We start from the raw sequence: 19,746 nt of genomic DNA, 5'->3' as shown, positions 1-19,746 counted from the left end.
ACAGAACAACACGTAGGCCAAAGAGCTTGGTTGCATCCAGAACAATTAATTGTTTATTGACTGCATTGCAATTAGCAGGCTTTAATTTATTTTCACAACTGGATTATAATAAGGCTGCTACAATTTTCCTTTGTAGTACTCACTCTAATGCTATACCTCTACAGTTGCACTCTATTACTAATAATTAAGCTTTGGTTTAGTCATAATGCAACAGTGACTGCAGTGTCTACAAAATGACTTAGAATATACTTTCAATATGATCTAGGACTTGTGTGTTTACATCCATTGCTGAAAAGGTTACCTGCACTTACGCTAATCTGGCTACTCAAGAAAGAGGAGAAATTCACAGGGGGATGTGGAGGAAGGTGGGGTAGCTATGCAGCATGTTGGGAAGTTCAAAAATCTCAGGATATGATGTAGTATTTGCTTAGGCCTTAAGGGGAGAGAACAAACATCCCTCAGGTCTTGACTAAGCAGGACAAAAAAAAAAAAAGTTCCAGGAAAATTACCCAACTCAGAACAAAATGATAATTATATATTTTACATCTTCTTTATTACATTTCAGAGAACCTCAACAGAATCAGAATAGCCCGGCTTACAGCAAAACTCAATCACTATATTTTACTTTTGAAACATCGCTTTGGCGGATTATTTTTACTCTCCAATTAATTTAACTCTCCTGTCACAGCCTTGTGGGCAGTGACTCTGGGCTTTGAGGGAAGGGTGGAGGTACTATGCCATAAACAGAGAGAGCTGACAGAATGAGAGAATCATTGAGAAACAAAAGACTTTATCTCAGTTTTGAATACATGGAAGCTAAAACCTTAATTGAAAATATGAGTCATGCACAGCCCTACTCAAGCAAAATATTACTGCCGTAGCTCTAAGAAAAAGAAAAAAGTGATTGTCAATACTTTCAGGTTAATCCTAAAAGCCACGAGAAAGTGAAATATGACAGCGCAGCTGGCTATCGTCAACCCTCCCGAGAAACCCCAACAGTATATTTTAAATTGCAGACTACATGACGTTCACTCCTTTCACAAGTTAACTTTCTGGCAGCAATAACCCAGGTATCAGTTCCTTTTGTCAACACCAACCTGAAATGTCCCTTCTTCAGCCATCACTCTCACTGCTTACAGATGAAGCTCCAGGCTGCGTGAGTTCATTTCACTTTTAACTTTATGACAGATAAAATAAGACAGTGAACCTGACACCAGATCTGTAGAAGGGTTCAGATGGACAGTGGATCCATTGTGGCATTGTGCATACACTAACAGTGCCTGAGGAGCCGTAGTTAGCATTCAGACAAGATAACTCAGAAAAATATGCCGAACAGAACTAAAGCCAAAAAAAAAAAAAAAAACAGTCAGTTAACTGAATACTATCAGGCTTTTTTGGCAATAAAAAAGAAAAATGGTGTGAAATTAGTGTGTAAATTTCTGGTAATTTACTTGTATTTGCAGCCAGTTTCCAGTTCAACATGTAGAGAAGATCATTTAGTCTGGTGGCAGTCTGTTTTAGCTGGGCCATGTTTCACGACCTGCCTTTTTAGAATAAATAGTGTATTTCAAACTGTCTTTTCAGAGTTTTTACATCCTTCATCCACTTTATGTTATTACATTCTCCTAATGGTTACTTTATAATTTTCTTAATCCTGGATATTTACTGCTCCCACACAGTATGAGCACCATCTCCTTTGATATACCAGTTGTACGACAGTTGATGTACAATAAAGTTGATGTCACATCCGCTGTCATAAGCAACCGTTTCTGTTGGTCACGTACCTTTCGATTTTTTTTAACCTGCCATGCTGTACCGCTGCCAACACAGTTGGGCTGGAAACACGAGTGTACAGTTGTGTTGGTTTTTACTGCTGTTTTAATGATCTGTCAGTACAGAAGCTTAGAGATTCACAGATTATAAAACCATTTGAAAAGATGCGACTTTGTCGAAGGAAACTTTGAAAACAGAAAAAAAAAAAACCTCAATTTCTTTGCTTCCAGCTTTGACACCTTCTCCTCCTGTATCAGCACTAATATGGAGGTGTTATCTGAGGGTCCAAAGAATGCAATTGCTTTGGTCCACACCCAAGAGCGATTACCATGTTCACACCTACACAAGCAAACTGCACCAAGGACCCAAAACAAATCAGACTTCAATTTAAACAGACTAAACACCGTATGAGTGAAAACAACCATAGAACAAGGGTACTCAACATGTGGCCTGTGGGCCCTTGAGCAGGATTATGCATCCATAGTTTATGTCATACTGTGACAAGAGAATATGTCTTAGGGAGCATTGTTCATAAACTTCAACTTGCCTTTATATTGAATAAACCATCATAACACTGACAACAGAACATACAGAAGTATTTTCTGTACAGACGCTTGACAAAAACTAAAAGTACACGACGTGTAGATTTTTTTTTCTGTTTTTCCACCTTGGATAGCCATTGAGAAATGCAGTCATTCATTTGCTAATTGCTTTCTCAATTTCCTGATTAAACATTTTGGTATTCAAATGTCATAAATAGTGAAATTTAAAAATTGCAAATTTCTCAAAAGTAGAAAAGTGATGCATTTTTTTAAAATGACATGAAAAGGAAGAGACTAAAATCCTCGTATTTGACTGGCTGAAACTTGCCAATCACATGCCTACAGTGATTATGACAAATTATCAATGTCATTGATAACATTTCTGTGCACTGCTGCAACTCTTCAGTCGGATCACTTTAGGACTTCACTACCCTCAACTGCCTGCCCATCTTTAAACCAAAAGCACAATCAGTTGGACCTTTGGAACTAAACCTCATGATTAATTGCCTCTGATAAAGAGTCAAACCCCACATTACAGTCATCTAGATACTTTACTGTTAATCATGTGTTTCATAAGGGTGTAGAAACTTGGCTAACTGGCTGAGACTTTGTCCTGATGGAGTCCAGCTAAAGATATTAATGTCCAGTTTACAATCAGCGTGACTGCCTGGCATGTGAACTGCAAAGAAGAGGGGGAAAATAAATAAATAAATAAAATCAACACATCTAAATTCGACCTATCAGGGAAATGGGTTAAAGAAATGTGCAACTTGTTTTAAATGGATATAATCTATAGTTACAAGTGGGTACATGAATGCCACAAAGGAAAACTGTTTTTCTGGGTGGCTGTCAATTGCAATTGAGCTGTTAAAACATTTTAAATGAAGCTGACTGTGCAACAGTACTATTCATGCTCATTAACCTTTCTGGTTTTGTGCTTTATTTCTACCCCTCTCCCTCACATGTTGCATCACTAAGTGTTACCTTGGCCTGGCCTACATTTTTGTTTTTTTAGACCATGAAGGAAAAAAAACCAAAACAAAACAAAAAAGATAGTCCCTGGCTTTGCCTTTAAATATATGTGAATATGTCACAAATAATCATAAGGCTGGCAGTATACAAAATTTGTCATCTTCTCAGACAGCAGCAACCAGTGTAACTATGCCAAATGCAATCACAGTACGTGTAGGTCTGTTTATTAAAAAGCATCCTTTGGCCACACCAGATGAAGAAGCGTGAGTCATGTCAGCTCATGATAGAATAAAAAAATGGAAAAAAAAAAACAAAAAAAACAAAAACAAAACAATACTGTGCACTGTACAAAAATGCATAAAAAAGAACTAGACTGCAAAAACAACAAATTAAACCTGGCAATATCAGATCAGTTAATAGCAACAGACTGAAACTAGTACTGCAGTTAAAAAAAAATAATAACAAAAACATCTTTGGGATTCCTACAAATTTTAATTTAAATACCAACAGAGAATACTATTTTAAACTGAAAATGCTTTACAGTGTATTTGTACTCCATGCAATGACAATAAAGTTAATTTTAATATGACTGATGATGATTTTAATATGTTAAGATTCAAGTAAAGGCAGTTTTTAATCAGGACAGGTAGAGCTTGCTATTGTTTATTTGCATTATTCACATATTCATGCCCAATGGACAGATAATAGTTACTGCTTTCTATCTGTATATATATATAACTATAACTATTCATTTGTTTTATATTGTCTTTAGTATAACATGACATTTATTGTATATTATATCAACTGCCCACATAACACAGGGACAAAAAAAAGTGAAAATATTATTTGATTTCCTTGTAACTTTAAACACTAGCATATGTCATTGTCAAGATGAATCACAGTAAAGGCTGTGTCATGTCCTCCATTAGGTCCCTAAGCATGTTTTCACTGGGTACACAGGAACCTGCTGTGGTAAAAATGACACACTTCAAGGAGTGGTGGAACTCAGTCACAATACTGCATACAGTACATCCCCTGGTTTATATTTAGAAATACTGTGTATGGTACTTTGGCTGCTGGGGTAAAGCCAGACAAAACTGTTTAGTTATACAAGTATTTAAAGTAATAATCCTTAGTTTTAAAAAGGGGCGGGAGTGGAGGTGCTGCCTGAGGACTAAACAGGCAGTAGTGTGACCCTGCAAGAGATGACAGGCTCTGACGAAAGAAATGAAACAAACATTCCTCTGTAAGACAAGTACTCTGGCATGTCTTACATATATGAGTGTCAGCATCTATCCAATAATGTTTAAGAATATGTGAGAATTATAGCAGCATGACAGGACATGCGGACAGAGTCAACTGCTTTGTAGCCGTAGAGCTGAGGGACAAATTCTGTTAAAAAGCCTAAGAATAAATTCCAGCAAACCACAGTGAACTGACATGCTCATACAGGCACAACAAACAAGCATAAATAAGTCATTCACACATTCAAACGGGTAGAAACAAATAAGTATTACCATGTCTCCAGGGGTCCTTTGGCTCCACTGCTCCAGATATTATATCCTCGTCTGAGGGAAATGTCACCCGTTTGCCACTTTTGTGTTTACTGTCCCCCTCCTGCACTGAGGGATACAGTCCAGCTTGATCTGTGGCAGACGCTTCTGTGCTGCATGTCTGGTTTGCATCAGACTGGCTTTCTGTAATGCTGCCAGCTGGGACATCCTGAAGAGTGGACACTGAGTCTAAATTACTGTCTGAGAGTGATCTAACATTTACAGATTCAGCTTCCAGCACACCACTCTCATCAAGACTCAGATCCACACCTATATCCATGTCCCCACCATCATCCCCTTCTTCCACAACAAGCTTTGCAGGATCACTGTCCTTGTTTTCCTTCATTTTATCCTCACCGGTGTCATCCTTGTGCTGCTCACTGTTAGAAAAGATCAAATCAGTGGGATTTACTACCGCGAGTGGGTCCTGGGCACTGTTCTTTCCATTTCCATTGACTTCATCAATTTGCACTACATCTTGTGCCTGCTGGTTGTTCTCCTCTGCTGCCTGAAGGTTGTGAGTGAGCTCAGGCTTCAGGTAAGTTTCAGAGGCCTCCGTGGGAACAATGCTTTGTTTTTCTGTATTACTGTCAGTCATCAGTTCAGAGATCCTGGGGGTGACCCCTTCCGTACTGTTGGTAGTGTTGTGATCATCGTCCACATTGTTTTTCATCTTGACATTGCACAAATCTAGACACTGCTCTTCGATATTCATGCTTTCATTTCCAGTGAAACTCAGTCTTTAACTGTGCCGAACAGCTGGGATATCGGGTTAAACAGTGACTAGGAACCAAATGACATGGATAAGGCTGTCTCTGCCCTGGTTCATAACAATATATGCATTTAAACCCTACCCAATAACTTCTATACAAGTGCTGGTTTTTTACTTGGGGGGGGTGTCACTAAATTGTAGTTTTCACTAAACCCCAAATCAAAGGTGCCTTTGGTGCATCCTTAAAAGTCAGCTCAATAAAGTGCAACTGCACAAAGGTATCAGTAATAGAAAAATGCGATACCTGCGTGAAATAGATACTGTTACAGTAACAATTCATACACCTAGAGAACTTCGCTCAACTATGACTCGGGCAGGTAATCACCATTCAAAAATTCCTGCCAACCGCGTCCTATTATTCGACGAAAGGCTTCCTGGTCGTCAGCACATTGCCAATAGTATTTTAAGACGAGCAGGACAATCAACTGAAACGAACAAGTCACTCGGGGTGCCTCCTTTACGCTAGCAAAGTGCGATTACCGCCCGACAACAAACCACTTCACCTGCATGAATTAAAGCAAGCTAACCTTCGCTAGCTGGCTAAAGTTGTTGACTAACAATGACTTCCAGGCCCTTGTGCGGTCGCATGCCCGCTTCTTTGCGTGACCCCGTCTGATTCTCCCCGACAAAGTTCATTTTCCGTGTCAAGATGAATATATTCCGATTGTAGCTCTCGCCTCACCCTCTGTCGTGCTGCAACTCGGCTCGCATCACAACCCTCGACCAGCGGCAGCAGGGAAAAAAACAGGCGTCACACTCTGAGCAACAACGAGCATGTTTGTGTTGCTAACATTAGCACGAGGGAACTGTGCCGGGCTACACGTGACGATACCAACGTTGCTAATTGTTAGGAGATAATGTATAAAATATTCCGACCGCCCGGGTCTTGTAGGCGCCTTTGTCTCCGTGAAAAGGCAAGCTCAACCTGTTCTCCTCTAGCGTTATCCTTCGCTAGCTTGTTGAAGTCCAACAACTGTTTGTTGTTCACACGTCTTACGTCAGCACGTCGTTACCCACAGGGATACGTTCAGCAGACGCAATGTTACAGAACAAACATAGATGTGTATACATGTCTGTGTCTATAGGGCTGAAAAAAGGGCAATATTTTAAGGTTTTACAGAGAAATCCTTAAATCTTAAGTGTATTGCTTAATACTTACCGTCCAAAAGGAATGCTTAATGCTTTGTGTATAATGCACTTTTTTATTCATTTGAAGTTACACAAATGCAATGATTCCTTGAAAACTGTATATAGGAAAGACTCAAGGATACTGAAAATATTTATTCGAGGAAATGTGGGAGTGCTTTGTTTTATGTCAGCTGGCCGAGGCACGCGGACTTAAGTACAACCAGCAAGGATGTTGACTTGCAATCATAATTATTTTTCTTTTTAGGTGAGTTTAGTTTCTGGTGGTTTTCAGAGTGGGTTTACATTTTTTTCTCCTTACTTGAGTTTGATTAATTTTAATGTAAAGGGTATTCATCAGGGGGCAAGATTTTAGCTCAGATGCCCAACACACACACACACAAAAAAAAAAAAAAAAAAACTGTAGCAGGTAACTAGCTCATAGGGATACCAACCTCCAACCTATACACTAAAATTGGTCTGTTACCATTTTGGCTATTTCTAGTTTAACTATAATAAACTTGAGTAGAGTGAGACTTGAACACTAACCCTTCATAACCAGGCAGCCATTCTGAATTAATTTTTCCCCACTTTGTGGGTTCATCCACACTAATTTTACTTACCGGGTTTCCACTTTGTATAAATCTTATTCCACTGCAAACCTTCTGCAACTAGAGATTTGTAAAGTATGTAGGTTTACATGTTGGCTTGCCATATTTGATTGATTTTGTCTTACTGTGAACACAAGATGCTGGTGAAACAGTCATTGTGGCCCTCCTAAGTATTTTTACAATAAAAACATTAAATGTTAAATGAAGAACTTGCTGTAGTTGATCTTCCAGGAATTTAGTGTTGCAGCTCATTTTGCAAGACAGCCACAGACCCAATGAAAGAGTTGAATTCATACCTTGTACAAATTGGGTTCACAGCAGAGTGCGACTAAAGCTGCTTTTGTTCAAGGGATGAACCTTTCATGGCTACAGGAAGCAGGAAATGAACGTTTCCTTACTGTTCAGAGAAATTTGCTCTGCTTTATACAGCTACCACCAAGACATCTGGTTCCCTGATGGACAGCTAATGTAAAGCTGGGGACTCCCCCAGAGGACTGCTGCTTCCAGTTGGCTTAAAGAGGTTTAAAGACAAACATAATTTATAAAGTTTACTTTATTGAAATAAAAACCTTTATAGAGTGGTACCAGTCATAATTAAAACTCTTGTGACTGCACGTCTTTAGCAGAGTTGTCATCCTTTTGTGCTTTGGTCCTCTTGGGGAGAAGGCTCGCCTGGATATTTGGGATCACACCACCATCTGAGATTATGACCCCTGTCAGCAGCTTATTGAGCTCTTCATCATTTTTCACTGCCAACAAAATGTGTCGGGGAGCGATACGTGACTTCTTGTTGTCACGGCTAGCATTTCCTGCCAGCTCCAGAATTTCAGCACAGAGATACTCCAGGACAGATGACAGATACACTGAAGCACCAACACCAACCCGGTCAGCATAGTTGCCTTTCCTAAGCAGCCTGTGAATGCGGCCCACTGGAAAAGTAATACCTGCTCTGGAAGAGCGAGACACAGAAGATTTCGGTTTGGGTGCAGCTTTCTTTCCTCGGCCAGACATCTTGCACTTGAGTTTGAAGAAAAACAGTGACTAGAGTGACCAAGAAGACAATATGTGAGTTTTAAGCCAAATTACTATTGCTCAGTAGCAACACAAACACCAGCTTTTACTTCACAGCTGAACACTCACCAGTACTTGTGAAACAGCAGATATACAGTGAAACACAGGATAGTGCTTTTATAGGAGTCACGCAGGAGGTTGCTGATTAAAGGCACCTGGGTACTCTCTTGCACCTGTGTGAGCTGATTGTGAGGGGCAAATGAAGGTAACATAAAATACTACTTAATTCTACATTTAGAGTATGAGAGTGGTAGTAAAGTTAGCAGGCTGTGTTGAAACATAATGTTTAATAATTGGTAATAGTGGCGATGAGTGGGTGGGGGAAGGGGGCCTTGCATAAAAAGAAACATTAAAATTTGAAGTTAAGCTTCAGTTGCAGTGAATGAGGGTCAGACTGTGCCTTTTAATCAATGAATGAATAGAACGCCAAGCAAAAGTTGTATTTATAACAGGAAGTGCTGGTATACTAAAAACATTACTACTGTGCTTGAAGTATTTAGACACTTTCCATACTTGTGTGTATGATTGCTACACTAACATTCAACATTTCAGTCCCAAGCACTACTAATTATTAGAATTTAATACACCTAACATATATTTTACATTTTATGACTTACTAAAGCACTAAACTCCATCCCCTAAACCAAATGCTCATTGAACTGATCACTCTTGCTGATCTTATTTATTTACTTATTTTTTGCAAAGCTCTAAGTGCACTCTCACTCACTCACACAGTGGTGTGCTTGTGATGGTGGTAAGGTGGCAGAAATTAAATACAGTTACAGTTAACTCACAGTTGTTCAAGCTGTTTGGGCTGGCTGTCGCTCAGGAGGTAGAGCAGGTCATCTACTAATCAGAAGTTTGGTGGTTTGATCAGTCAGTTGGTACTATAGTATGGAATTCAGTTTCCTGTTCTTAGCTGACAGGAGTGGCATCCGGTGTGGTCTTCTGCTGTTGTATCTGCTTAAAGGTTCAACATGCTGTGTGTTCAGAGATTGTCTTCATACCTTGGTTGTAATGAGTGGTTATTTGAGTTACTGTTGTCTTTTTATTGGCTTAAAGTATCCCGGCCATTCATCTCTGACCTCTGACATCAACAGGACATTTTCACTCCAAGAACTGCCACTCACTGGATATTTTCTCTTTTTCAGAACATTCTCTGTAAACCCTAGAGATGGTTGTGTGGGAAAATGCCAGTAGATCTGCAATGTTTGAAATACTTAGACCAACTCATCTGGCATCAACAACCATGTCATATTCAAAGTCAAAACAAAGTCTTCCCCATTCTGATGCTCAGTTTGAACTTCAGGGTGTCTCGACCATTTCTACATACCTAAATGCATTGAGTTGCTGACTGATTGGCTGATTAGATATTTGTGTTAACAAGCAGTTAAACAGGTGTACCTAACAAAGTGGCCAATAAGCTGTTACTTTTCCTGGCTGTGCGTTTGACCTGAAAACGTTTGATTCTAATTATTTGGTTTTGCTGGAGAATCAGAGCTTTCGAGAGTGTGGTATGAAAATTAGGTTTTGTGTTAGCAGTTTTGGCTGGTATTAAGAAATCAGTTGTTTATCAGGTGTGTTAAACAATAACTAATATGAGGAAGAAATTATGGTACATGTGTCATCAACAGGACACAACAGCAGGGAAGGAAATTAACAGCAGATGGCAGCATATACTTCACATTGAACTTGGAGCCTCTGGTAGAATGTCTGCTACTTTTTTCCTAAAGTCACAAGGCTTTATCAGTGAGGGAGCACCTATAAATCCACATTTAGTGGTGTCATGAGCTTCCACTTTATGATTAGGTGCTTGCTGTGTCTGGTTCCCAGAGTGCCTGATGTGCTTACTAACTGCTTGGGAAGGAGTGATTGCTCATCTCTTGCCTAAAATGCAACTGTTTCATTACAGCATTTTTAGAAACAAAGATAAAGTTTAAGGTTTGAAGAAGGCAATTCACGACTGGTCATCCAACTTTAAAAGTCCATGTTATATATCAGTATTTTTGGTGACATCGCCTTTTCCAGTCGAAAAAAAAGCACGTGATCCATTGCTTTTACTAGCTTTTCCAACCAAATTCCATGGTCCTGTAGTAACTTCTTTGTATATTTTATTCATCATAGCATATCAACAGGTCATAGCCTCCTTTTTAGCTCCTAAGCTGCATTTAAGTAACACAGCTTTATATGGCTGCTACCATGGCAAGGTCTCGCTTGTAAAAGAGAGTTTGATTTCAATTTTACTTCCAGAAAAGATAAAATTTAAGTCAATAAAATATAATCTGTTCCATCAGAATGAAAGATTTCCTCATCTGTGACATGGCTAAAACCTTAAAACCCATACACAGCTTGTTGATGTGACTGTGATATTAATTTGTTTTCTTTCTGATAAAGAATTAGAAACCATATTTTTATATTTTTTAGTTAATGTGTACCTCACCAGACAAGGTTTTCAACTGCCTGTGACACACATGAATTTAGCAAAATGGAGAAAGAAAACCTAATCATGTTATTTAAAAGTATTTAAATGTGTGATAAATATCCTTTAATTGAACAATGGGAACCTCTGTCATTGTCAGTATCTTCAGTGCCAAATTTGAAGGCAACACGCTTCATCCTTTGTACTATTTGCCTTCTACTCTGTGTACCAAGAGTGAGAGATGGAGGGGTGAGTGAGAGGGAGAGAGACATTTTGACTGTTAGAATTCACTTTAAAGTATGGCAAAGGGCCAATTGACAGAGCAGCGGGAAGACAAATTAAGCAGGGACCTTCCCAGCAGGTCGTCCTTGGACAGATTGGATGTGATTCTGTTTAACCTTTCAACATCCTCCCGACACGAGGAGGACAGGACGGGACTCACGGGCTGCCACAGAGCAGCTCCCAATACATACCTCTGCAGCCTGACTTTCAAGTAAAGTCTAACAACAGCACACACATTGAAGGGATTCTTATCACAATTCATTTGCATCTAGTCGAGACCTGAATGGTGGATAAGACTGTAAGCTGTAGTGTTTCATCATACGAGTTGTCATCATTGACAGAAGCCATTTGTTTTTGTGAGGTTCTCCTGAGGATCTTTGTCTGGATAAAGGCTACAGGCCCTCTGTATTTATTAGCAACAGTAGCTACTAACACTGAAGTTTGCAGTCTGCTGCCGAGTGAAGAAAGGAGATGAAAGAAAGAGCAGAGGAAGCCGAGAAATGATCCAAACATACCATTACACTCAGAGATTGAAGGCAAAACCAGACACCAAAGCTCCTAACAAGATTCCTTTTGTGTTTGCTAACTGCCAGTAATTTAAATAACACAGCTTATCACTCCCTTGTATGCCATTTTTCATAAAAGTGACTTTGTGGTTATGTCTTATCCTCTTCCTTTGCACCAGGCAGGTGGATAGGTAAATAGTTAAGGCGGCCTCACTGTCTTTAGCTGACACACAGAAGCCTGTTTCTCTCTTCCTGGAGCAGCAATAAATCTGTAGATGTGGCTTTTAGGAGGATTGTGCTGTTACTCTGACTTCTAGTTTTTCCTCAGCTTTATGGAGATGTCAGTGGTGGCACAGGAGACTGTGCCTCATCTTTGCACAGCAATCAATCTTCTACAATAAACTCAAAGGGTCATCGACTTCTTTGGTACGTGCAGACACACTCATACGATTATAGACCTGCTTACGCACAGAATGAGTGGTGTGATGTCTGAATTACTGCCAGTTTTCAAAGGGCAGTAGCCCGCAGAAAATGACCAAATGTTAGAAATTTTTCATTGTGACTGTTCACCTCTTTCAGTGGATAATAGCCTATTCATCATTAACTACTTTTCTCTCATTTATATATTCCCAGATGACAGCGACATTAGCAACATACTCTGTCTTGACAGCAGAAAAAAGGTGGTGGATCCATCTGGCTCATCCAGTAATTTGAAGTTAATAAAGGAACAATTAATGTGAGGTGTCCACGGACAGTGAGTCATTCTCTGGATCCACTTTAATTATGAAACCTTTTGGACACACACAGTGCAGCTGGGTGTTCAGAGGTCCCAGGATCCTTAGGCGCTTAAAGTCTGTCGCCTCTTGAAAAAAATGCCTGTGAGGCTTTGATTGTTTTTCCATAACTGTTTCAGCAACAGTCTGGGCTGTTAAATGAAAGAGAAACCGCTGTGAAAGACGGTTATTTCCAGTTAAATCCAGCACATTCTGCGTTAATGTGTTTCATGTGTAACTTTTTTTATTTGCGTGATTATTACTGACACTGTTCTAAAGTGTGTGTGTGTGTGTGTGTGTGTGTGTGTGGGGGGGGGGGGGGGGGGGGGGTTGTTAAGACAAACACTAGAAACTAGGGGTAACAGCTGACCTCAACCTGCCCAAATGTGCAGGTACCAATGGAGGGCCCCAGGCTAGTTGTTTCCTACCATTTCCAATTTCTAAACTAAGATCTTAATATTTACTACACCACTAAGAGCATTATTGATCTCCTCATTTAAATCTAGCAAGAAAAGCAGTATGTATTAACAAGAATGTTAAATTTATTCCTTTAAATATAAAAAAAGCAGAAAAGAAGCGGCACTAAATGAGAAGGAACAGGAGGAGATATGCTGTTTCAGACCGTTATATACACGACATACTGTAAACAACTGAGAACAAGAAAAGGCCACTAAGTTACAATGACAATGTGCACCACAATTTGTGGTTAGACAGTTTGTGGTTAGAACACTGTCTGCTAGACTAAACGTGCTGCAGCTAGTGAAATAACCTAGCTATTAATTAGACAATGTCTTTGTTTCATTTGGCAGATTAAATACGCAGATCTTGTTTTTTTTTAAGAGGACACCTGAAATCCTTCATTAAATCCAAGTATATGTAAACTAACCCTGAGGAGTTATTTTGACTTTCTTGTAGCACGATGAGCCGCCACAGTTGCTTTTTTTCATTCAAAACAAATGCTGAACATGCACTTGCTGAACCTTTTTTGTAAGCAGAAGAAATGAGATTCAGTTCATATTCTGACAAGCGCTGATAACTTAAAGCCACCTGGGAAAAAGAGGCAAGAACTGATTCACTGCACTGAATTTATACTAGTGTGAAGATGATGATGCTGTTTATATATATATATATATATATATATATATATATATATATATATATATATATATATATATATATATATATATATATATATATATATATATATATATATATATATATATATATATATTATTTTTTTTTTTTTTTTTTTTTTTTTTTTTTTTCACGTGTGTGTGAAATCAGTCAGCTTTGCAATTAAATGACCTCTCACGTTAGTGTCACTACATTAGTGGCACAGCCAACATGAAGTGTTTAAAGAAAATAGAAACGTTCTGCGGTACCATCCTCTCTTCTGTTCTCCTCTTTCTCATTGCTTGCATCATCTGACATCCTCCTCATGTACTAAGCCTGCTGTGATGGCTACCTTATGTCCACTGGTTTCCCAATTAAAAAAAAAAAAAAAAATACCATTTCCTTTTTTAAACATTATAAAAATACAGGCTGGATCTTGGGAGATATAAAATAGGGGTAGGATTTGGCACTGAATGCCCGTGTGTGGGGATTGACCAGCAGAAGACAGGCACCGCAAATCCACTGCCACGTCATTAGAAGAAGGGGAAAGAATGAAGGACAAAGAGATTTTTCATCATCTACCCAGCCACCCATCCATCCATCCCACCTGTGCAAAACTCCCAGTCCTCCCTACTTTTAATTCCTCCATCTGTTTTTCTCTCTTTCCTTTCTGCCTCTTTTTCTTTTCAGCTATAACTTGTTTTGGCCCTCGGTCACAGAATTCTCCACAGCATTATTATTTTTTTTTTTTTACTTGTTTCTTTGGTTGGTGTTTTAAATTTAAAAAAAAAAAAAAAAAAAAAAAAAAAATTCTCTTCCTGTCTCCCCGCTCTCTCCTCCATACACACTTGGTACCTCATCATCCAGCACACACGCACGCACGCACACACGTACACACACTTCATTTCTTTAAATATTCATTTCCGTCTGTCTGTGATGTGTTTAATGGAGTTTCCTGTTCCCAGCCCTCCTGCTTCCCTGAGAACCGCCATGTAGGAAGTGGCAGTCCTGGCAATGGTTCCTCCTGCCCCCTTTAACTGGTCACATTCCCACCTTATAGAGACAGACATAGATGGGAAGAGAGAGATGGACCTATGCCATAGAGGTTACCGTCCATTTAATATTACTGGCTTTTGGATTCCATCACAAAAATTCTACTTGCAATAGTATTTTCCCACACAATATACACATCTTGTCTGGGCAACCTGCACAACTCTGTTCTCTAATAAACTCAGCATATTACTCTGTTTCACAGCTGGTGGTTTCCCAGAATTTCTCTAATTCTTTTGACAGAAACAATTCCCAGGTTGTCACTGAGGAAGTTATATGGCATGTTTTTTGTTTTTTTGGGGGTTTTTTTTCCTGAACATAAACATGGGAACTTGAATCTGTACAATTTGTTTCACACTGAAAAGTATAAGCTTTCATCTGACATAGAAAAGAATAATTACCTCTAGCAGATGGGTAACATTTTCAGGGTCCCTTCTTGTGGTCTGGAGCAAAGTGCTACTGAGAAGTAAAAGGGAAAAATGATTGAGTTTACTGTTATAAGGTTAGGTTACACAACAAAGTGACAAAGTTAATTTATGTGTTTGATAACAGTTTGGTCTTAGAGGCCAATTTCTGAGCTAGTTACTAGCTGTACTACTCTGTGTAGTTAACTGTTAGCAATTAAATACCACCATGTTAACTTCCTAAACTAATTTTTTGTCCTCTGAGCTGTAGACACTATACATATTTTTTTCGACCACCACATTGTTTCTGGAGCCAGAAGTGAGCTGGATGAAATAGTGGAGTGCTAATTTATCTTTAAAGCTAGAAAGCTTGGTTAGCAAGCTGCAATCATGAACTGCACAAGTGCAAAACACAGACACACACACAGCTACTTACTGCTAAGTAACAGACTGAAGTTTGTGCTTCACCAAAACTGAAGCACAAACTTCTGGGATGGTCTGCAGCACACAGCAAGCCCAGTATTAGATAATCTGTTAAAATGCCCCCAAAGACACTAACAGCACACTGTGAGGACTGATTCCTTTTTAGAATCAGTCTCTGGTGGACACTGGAGGAACTGTATTTGCCACTAGTGCATTGGCATCATTTTCTTTCCTCTGGAGCCTAAGCATTACAGAACAATGGATGTAGCTTCCAGATTAGAAAAATGAAGCCAATGCAGAAGTGCCTCAAACCTGCATTCTTTCTGAAGGCCACCAGATAGAGATGTTGCAAAAAGACTTCCAGTCTCCTAGAAGTGCATGAGCAAACAGCTCTCTGTCTTCTCTCTGTCTCTGTAAAGATTTTCCTCATGGATTTACGGGCCTAATCAATCATTTTGTATAAAAAATATAAGTCTTATTTTGTGAGCATGTGATATGAAACCACATGCTCATTGGCTAGCAAATCATTATGTTTTTAGTGCAGCAAATAAGTGGCACTGATTTATATGGCAACTATCACCAAGGTTAAGTAAACAAGAAAAACTCTTCCTGCATTTTTGCCCTTAATGAGCAAATCTGATATTTTATATATCTGTGATGCAGTTAACTGTGCCACATGATTATGAATGAAGCTGTATTTTGGAATATCTCCTTTATCGTCATGGCCTGTTTTTTTTTTTTTGTTTTGTTTCCATCTTTCCTGTTTTTTGGTCAGATTTGGTTCTGCCTTTTACTGCTTTACCACAATTTCATTCTTTCCTCCCATCTGAACCACACAACGCCTCAGGGTCCCTCCCTGTCTGATACAAAAATAATCTGCTGTATGTTTCAGGCCCCTGTGATGACAGCTCAAGGCCGTTCTCAGGTTTGTGTTTGTTTGTGTGCATGTCTGTGTGTGTTTGTGTGTTTTTGAGGGAAGATGCAATGCTCTTGGACAGCTTCAGGCTTGGTTTTCTCATTCTGGCTCCAAACAGACCTGTTATTCAGGTTATTGTGTGAGACTGGAAGAGGGATAGGGAGACAGATCCAGGTATCAAGACCCCAGGACAGAAGAAAGCGATTGCTCAATTGTGGCTTGTCATGAACTTGATATTGACCTTTGGTTTAGGCTTGATCATTGCCGGTCAATAGGCCAATATAAATGCAGTATTATCCAACTAGAGTCTCAGGGGACCTGGTGTCTGTCCCAGTTGACTAGGACAGGTGGGAGAGAGTTTTCACCCTGAACAAGATGAATAAGTAGTAGATAACGGGTACTTATGTTATTGAAGCATACCTTCTAAAAGATAACTGCAATCCATTTGTTGTCCCAAACTAGATTCAAGCAAGGCCAGAACTCCAAAAAGAGCAAAGGATTTATGGATTTATGATCACTGTTTCATATATTTTACCCTACATGGTCCTCGTTAATGAGATACCAGTACCACTCTTTCTAAAAGACATTTGATTCAAAATAGAGACACAATTGAGAGACCTGTACACACAAGAACATCCACAAAACAGCAAACAGAAAGAATTCAGGAGTAACTGTGTATAATTAAATAGCCATCAGATTCTGCTTTTGTGAAAACTGTAGTGATTTAAAATAATAAGCCCAGTTTGGGTAGTATCGATTCAGCTTGTTACTTTATTGACCTTAAATTTTTACTCATAAAAGCAAGCAAACAAACTCAGATTTCTCCTGATGAATGAGAAGCATTAAATGATGCCTGAAATGATTTATTGTACTCAACAGCTCAGACTCTGGCTGTTTCATACATTTTATTTGCTTTAAATTGGCTTATTTTTAATAATCTTACCATTTTATAACTGGACAGCAGTTTTGTCAGGTTGTCAGTGATGGCTAGTTTTTCTTGCTATTCTGCCTATATGTTGATATAATGGATATACTCACACTTCCTCCTCCTTTTGTTACCATTGTGGGTGATTTTATAGAGTCAGCCCTCCCAGCCTTCAGTTCCTGAACAGCTTCCTAAATAAATTAATTCAAATGGAGTGTGAAGGATGTTTATAAGACATGTTTTTAGTGTTTCCATTCCATGACCACACCACAATCAGGACGTCTCTTTCTCTTCCTCCGAATGAAACATAATACTATTTAATTTTAAGTAAAAATTTCGACGTGATTTTCACTCAGTTCTATTGTCAGTGATCTTCAGAATAATATGGACACCTGTTATAGTGCTCACTGGTATTACAACAGGCTTTGTTGATGTCCCGTAAGCGCTGAGATGGAACTGCTCCATGGCCTCTTGGCTGGCTTCTCCTTTCTTCCTTCCTACTAGCTTTTGTTGCAATCTGCCAAGCACGCATACACACACACACACACACACACACACACACACACACACACACACACACACACACACACACACACACACACACACACACACACACACACCTGATCTTGACTCAGACCAGGTTTAGGGAAGCTGCAGGACCATGTGCCGGCTTGTTTTTATTTAAAGAGGGTACATGCTTCCAGTACTCTCAGCTGGACATCTGGTCAATGGTGAAAAGCTGGATTTTCAATTAAAATGAAGTTTGTGTTTTAGTACAGACGGAGAAAGATAAAAACAGAGAAGGGGAAATACAACTGCTAAATAAATAAGATGAGCTTATAGCAGACCGTGAAGAATATTACGTTTCAATGAAAACATTATTTTTAGTGTGTCCAGCCACAAACAGGTAGTCATACCTGGAAAACATGGATATATTAAGTAGGGCAGGATTCCACATGTAAATATGGCACCTGCTCACTTTGACTCAAAAATCGATAGTTTATCTGATGCACTACATTAAAAAAAAGTTTTCTAACTTAAGTTTTTCTGTCAGAGCCTGTATTCAGAGAGTCTATGCACTTCCTATGAATGGCATTGTATCAAAATGGGCCTCAACATACCTAAAGAGAGCTTGCCAGATAGTCAGCAGTGAATAGGAGTGAATGGAGCAGGTGGTTTTTATGGTTAGCACTGACTGCTGTTGGGCGGCTGCTGCATCCATCCATCCATTTTCGTAACCACTTATCAGATTCAGGGTCATAGGGAGCTGGAGCCTATCTTACACAGAGAAACACACAATCATTCACACACTTTCAAACCTAACATCCATGTCTTTGTGGGAGGAAGCTGGAGTACCTGGAGAGAACCCAAGCATGCACAGGGAGGACATACAGACTGCACACAGAAAGGCTGCCACTGGTGGTAACCACTGTACATCCTTGTCCTACATTGTTACCATTCAAAAATCACAATTCTATCAAAAGATTATCAGAAAACCTCAGGGCAACAGAGCCCTAATCATTCCGGACTATCTCATGAGTGCCTCATTAGAAATGAAGTTTCCAAAAGTGTCTATTTATCCTCTGCTTCTGTTCTGTGTGTGACTCACTGCACATCCTCATTTGTATTTCTCTCACAGGGCCTGCTAGTTTATGCTCAGCTTATATATACATGCTAGATTTTACATCATATAAAATAATAATAATGTAATAAAAGTATGAAACCTTAAAGGATTAAAAATGCAAATTAGAAATAATCAAAACCAAAATTTTTATATAGGTCATGAATGGTGCAGGTCTCTTAATACATCTTTAGTTACTTACTACTTATTTGTATGCTTCTTTGCATGTCAAGCAGAACTGAGCAGATGAGTTAAAATCAGGCCGTTAAAGAGCATGCCAAGTTCAATTTTCATTTGGAATGGCACAATTTCCAACACAACCAACTCACCTGTGCTTGGTTAATTACACAGATGCTGCTAGTTTGTCACAGATGACAACATAATAACAACTCACATGCCCTAAAACTTCAACAAATACATTCATAATGAGATGTAGTCAGATCTGTAATGGATGTATTCTTTTCTGAGATACTTGCTGCAGAGACACAGTCAAAGAGCTGGACATTGCTTTTTATTTAGTGACCAATTAGATTTTTTTTTAGAGTTGTTGGGTATGTCAGTGAGCTTTTCTTGCAATATCACAGTTTATTTAAGAATACATGAAGTCCAAATATGTGGTTTTGGATTAGCATTCCTGTGGTCCCTCAAGAGTCTCAGCTCATCTCTTCATTATCTGACAAAATAATTGAGTCTCCACCAGCCCACCAATGGAGATTAGAGGATATCAGTCTTTCCATCGCTTTGCCTTGATACTGTTTCCACCCTTCCTCCCTTTGGAGTTGCAGCTTATGCGGCTGGAAGCAAACTTCCAGCTACAGGGGAAAGGAATGGAGGAAACCCTTTTCCTCCAAACCTGGCCAATGCTTTCTTCCCAAAGGGTACATAATGGTGATGT

At 39.2% G+C, this 19,746-nt stretch overlaps 2 protein-coding genes across 2 annotated transcripts in view; both read right to left on the bottom strand.

Annotated features, from left to right (window-relative positions):
* The window catches only part of ppp1r37 (protein phosphatase 1, regulatory subunit 37), a 52,733-nt gene extending 46,144 nt beyond the window's left edge, over window positions 1-6,589 (bottom strand). The window contains exon 1 of the mRNA XM_030743907.1: window positions 4,805-6,589. Within this exon, the coding sequence (XP_030599767.1) occupies window positions 4,805-5,555 (751 nt within the window). The 5' untranslated portion in view covers window positions 5,556-6,589. The remainder of the gene's footprint in view (window positions 1-4,804) is intronic.
* A 1,339-nt stretch (window positions 6,590-7,928) lies between these two features.
* LOC115790820 (late histone H2A.2.2-like) lies at window positions 7,929-8,388 on the bottom strand. Its single transcript, XM_030744784.1, has one exon. It carries the CDS (start codon window positions 8,357-8,359, stop codon window positions 7,943-7,945), a length of 417 nt encoding a protein of 138 aa, XP_030600644.1. The 5' UTR covers window positions 8,360-8,388; the 3' UTR covers window positions 7,929-7,942.
* Between the last annotated feature and the right edge of the window lie 11,358 nt (window positions 8,389-19,746).

This window comes from Archocentrus centrarchus, chromosome 13 (assembly GCF_007364275.1).
Source record: "Archocentrus centrarchus isolate MPI-CPG fArcCen1 chromosome 13, fArcCen1, whole genome shotgun sequence".
In the NCBI taxonomy this organism is placed as follows: domain Eukaryota; kingdom Metazoa; phylum Chordata; class Actinopteri; order Cichliformes; family Cichlidae; genus Archocentrus; species Archocentrus centrarchus.
The sequence above is the reverse complement of the archived record's forward strand: the minus strand, read 5'-3'. Positions and strand labels throughout refer to the sequence as shown.

Excerpts from the sequence above, each read along its gene's own strand:
- LOC115790820 (XM_030744784.1), bottom strand. The coding sequence starts at position 8,359 with ATGTCTGGCCGAGGAAAGAAAGCTGCACCCAAACCGAAATCTTCTGTG.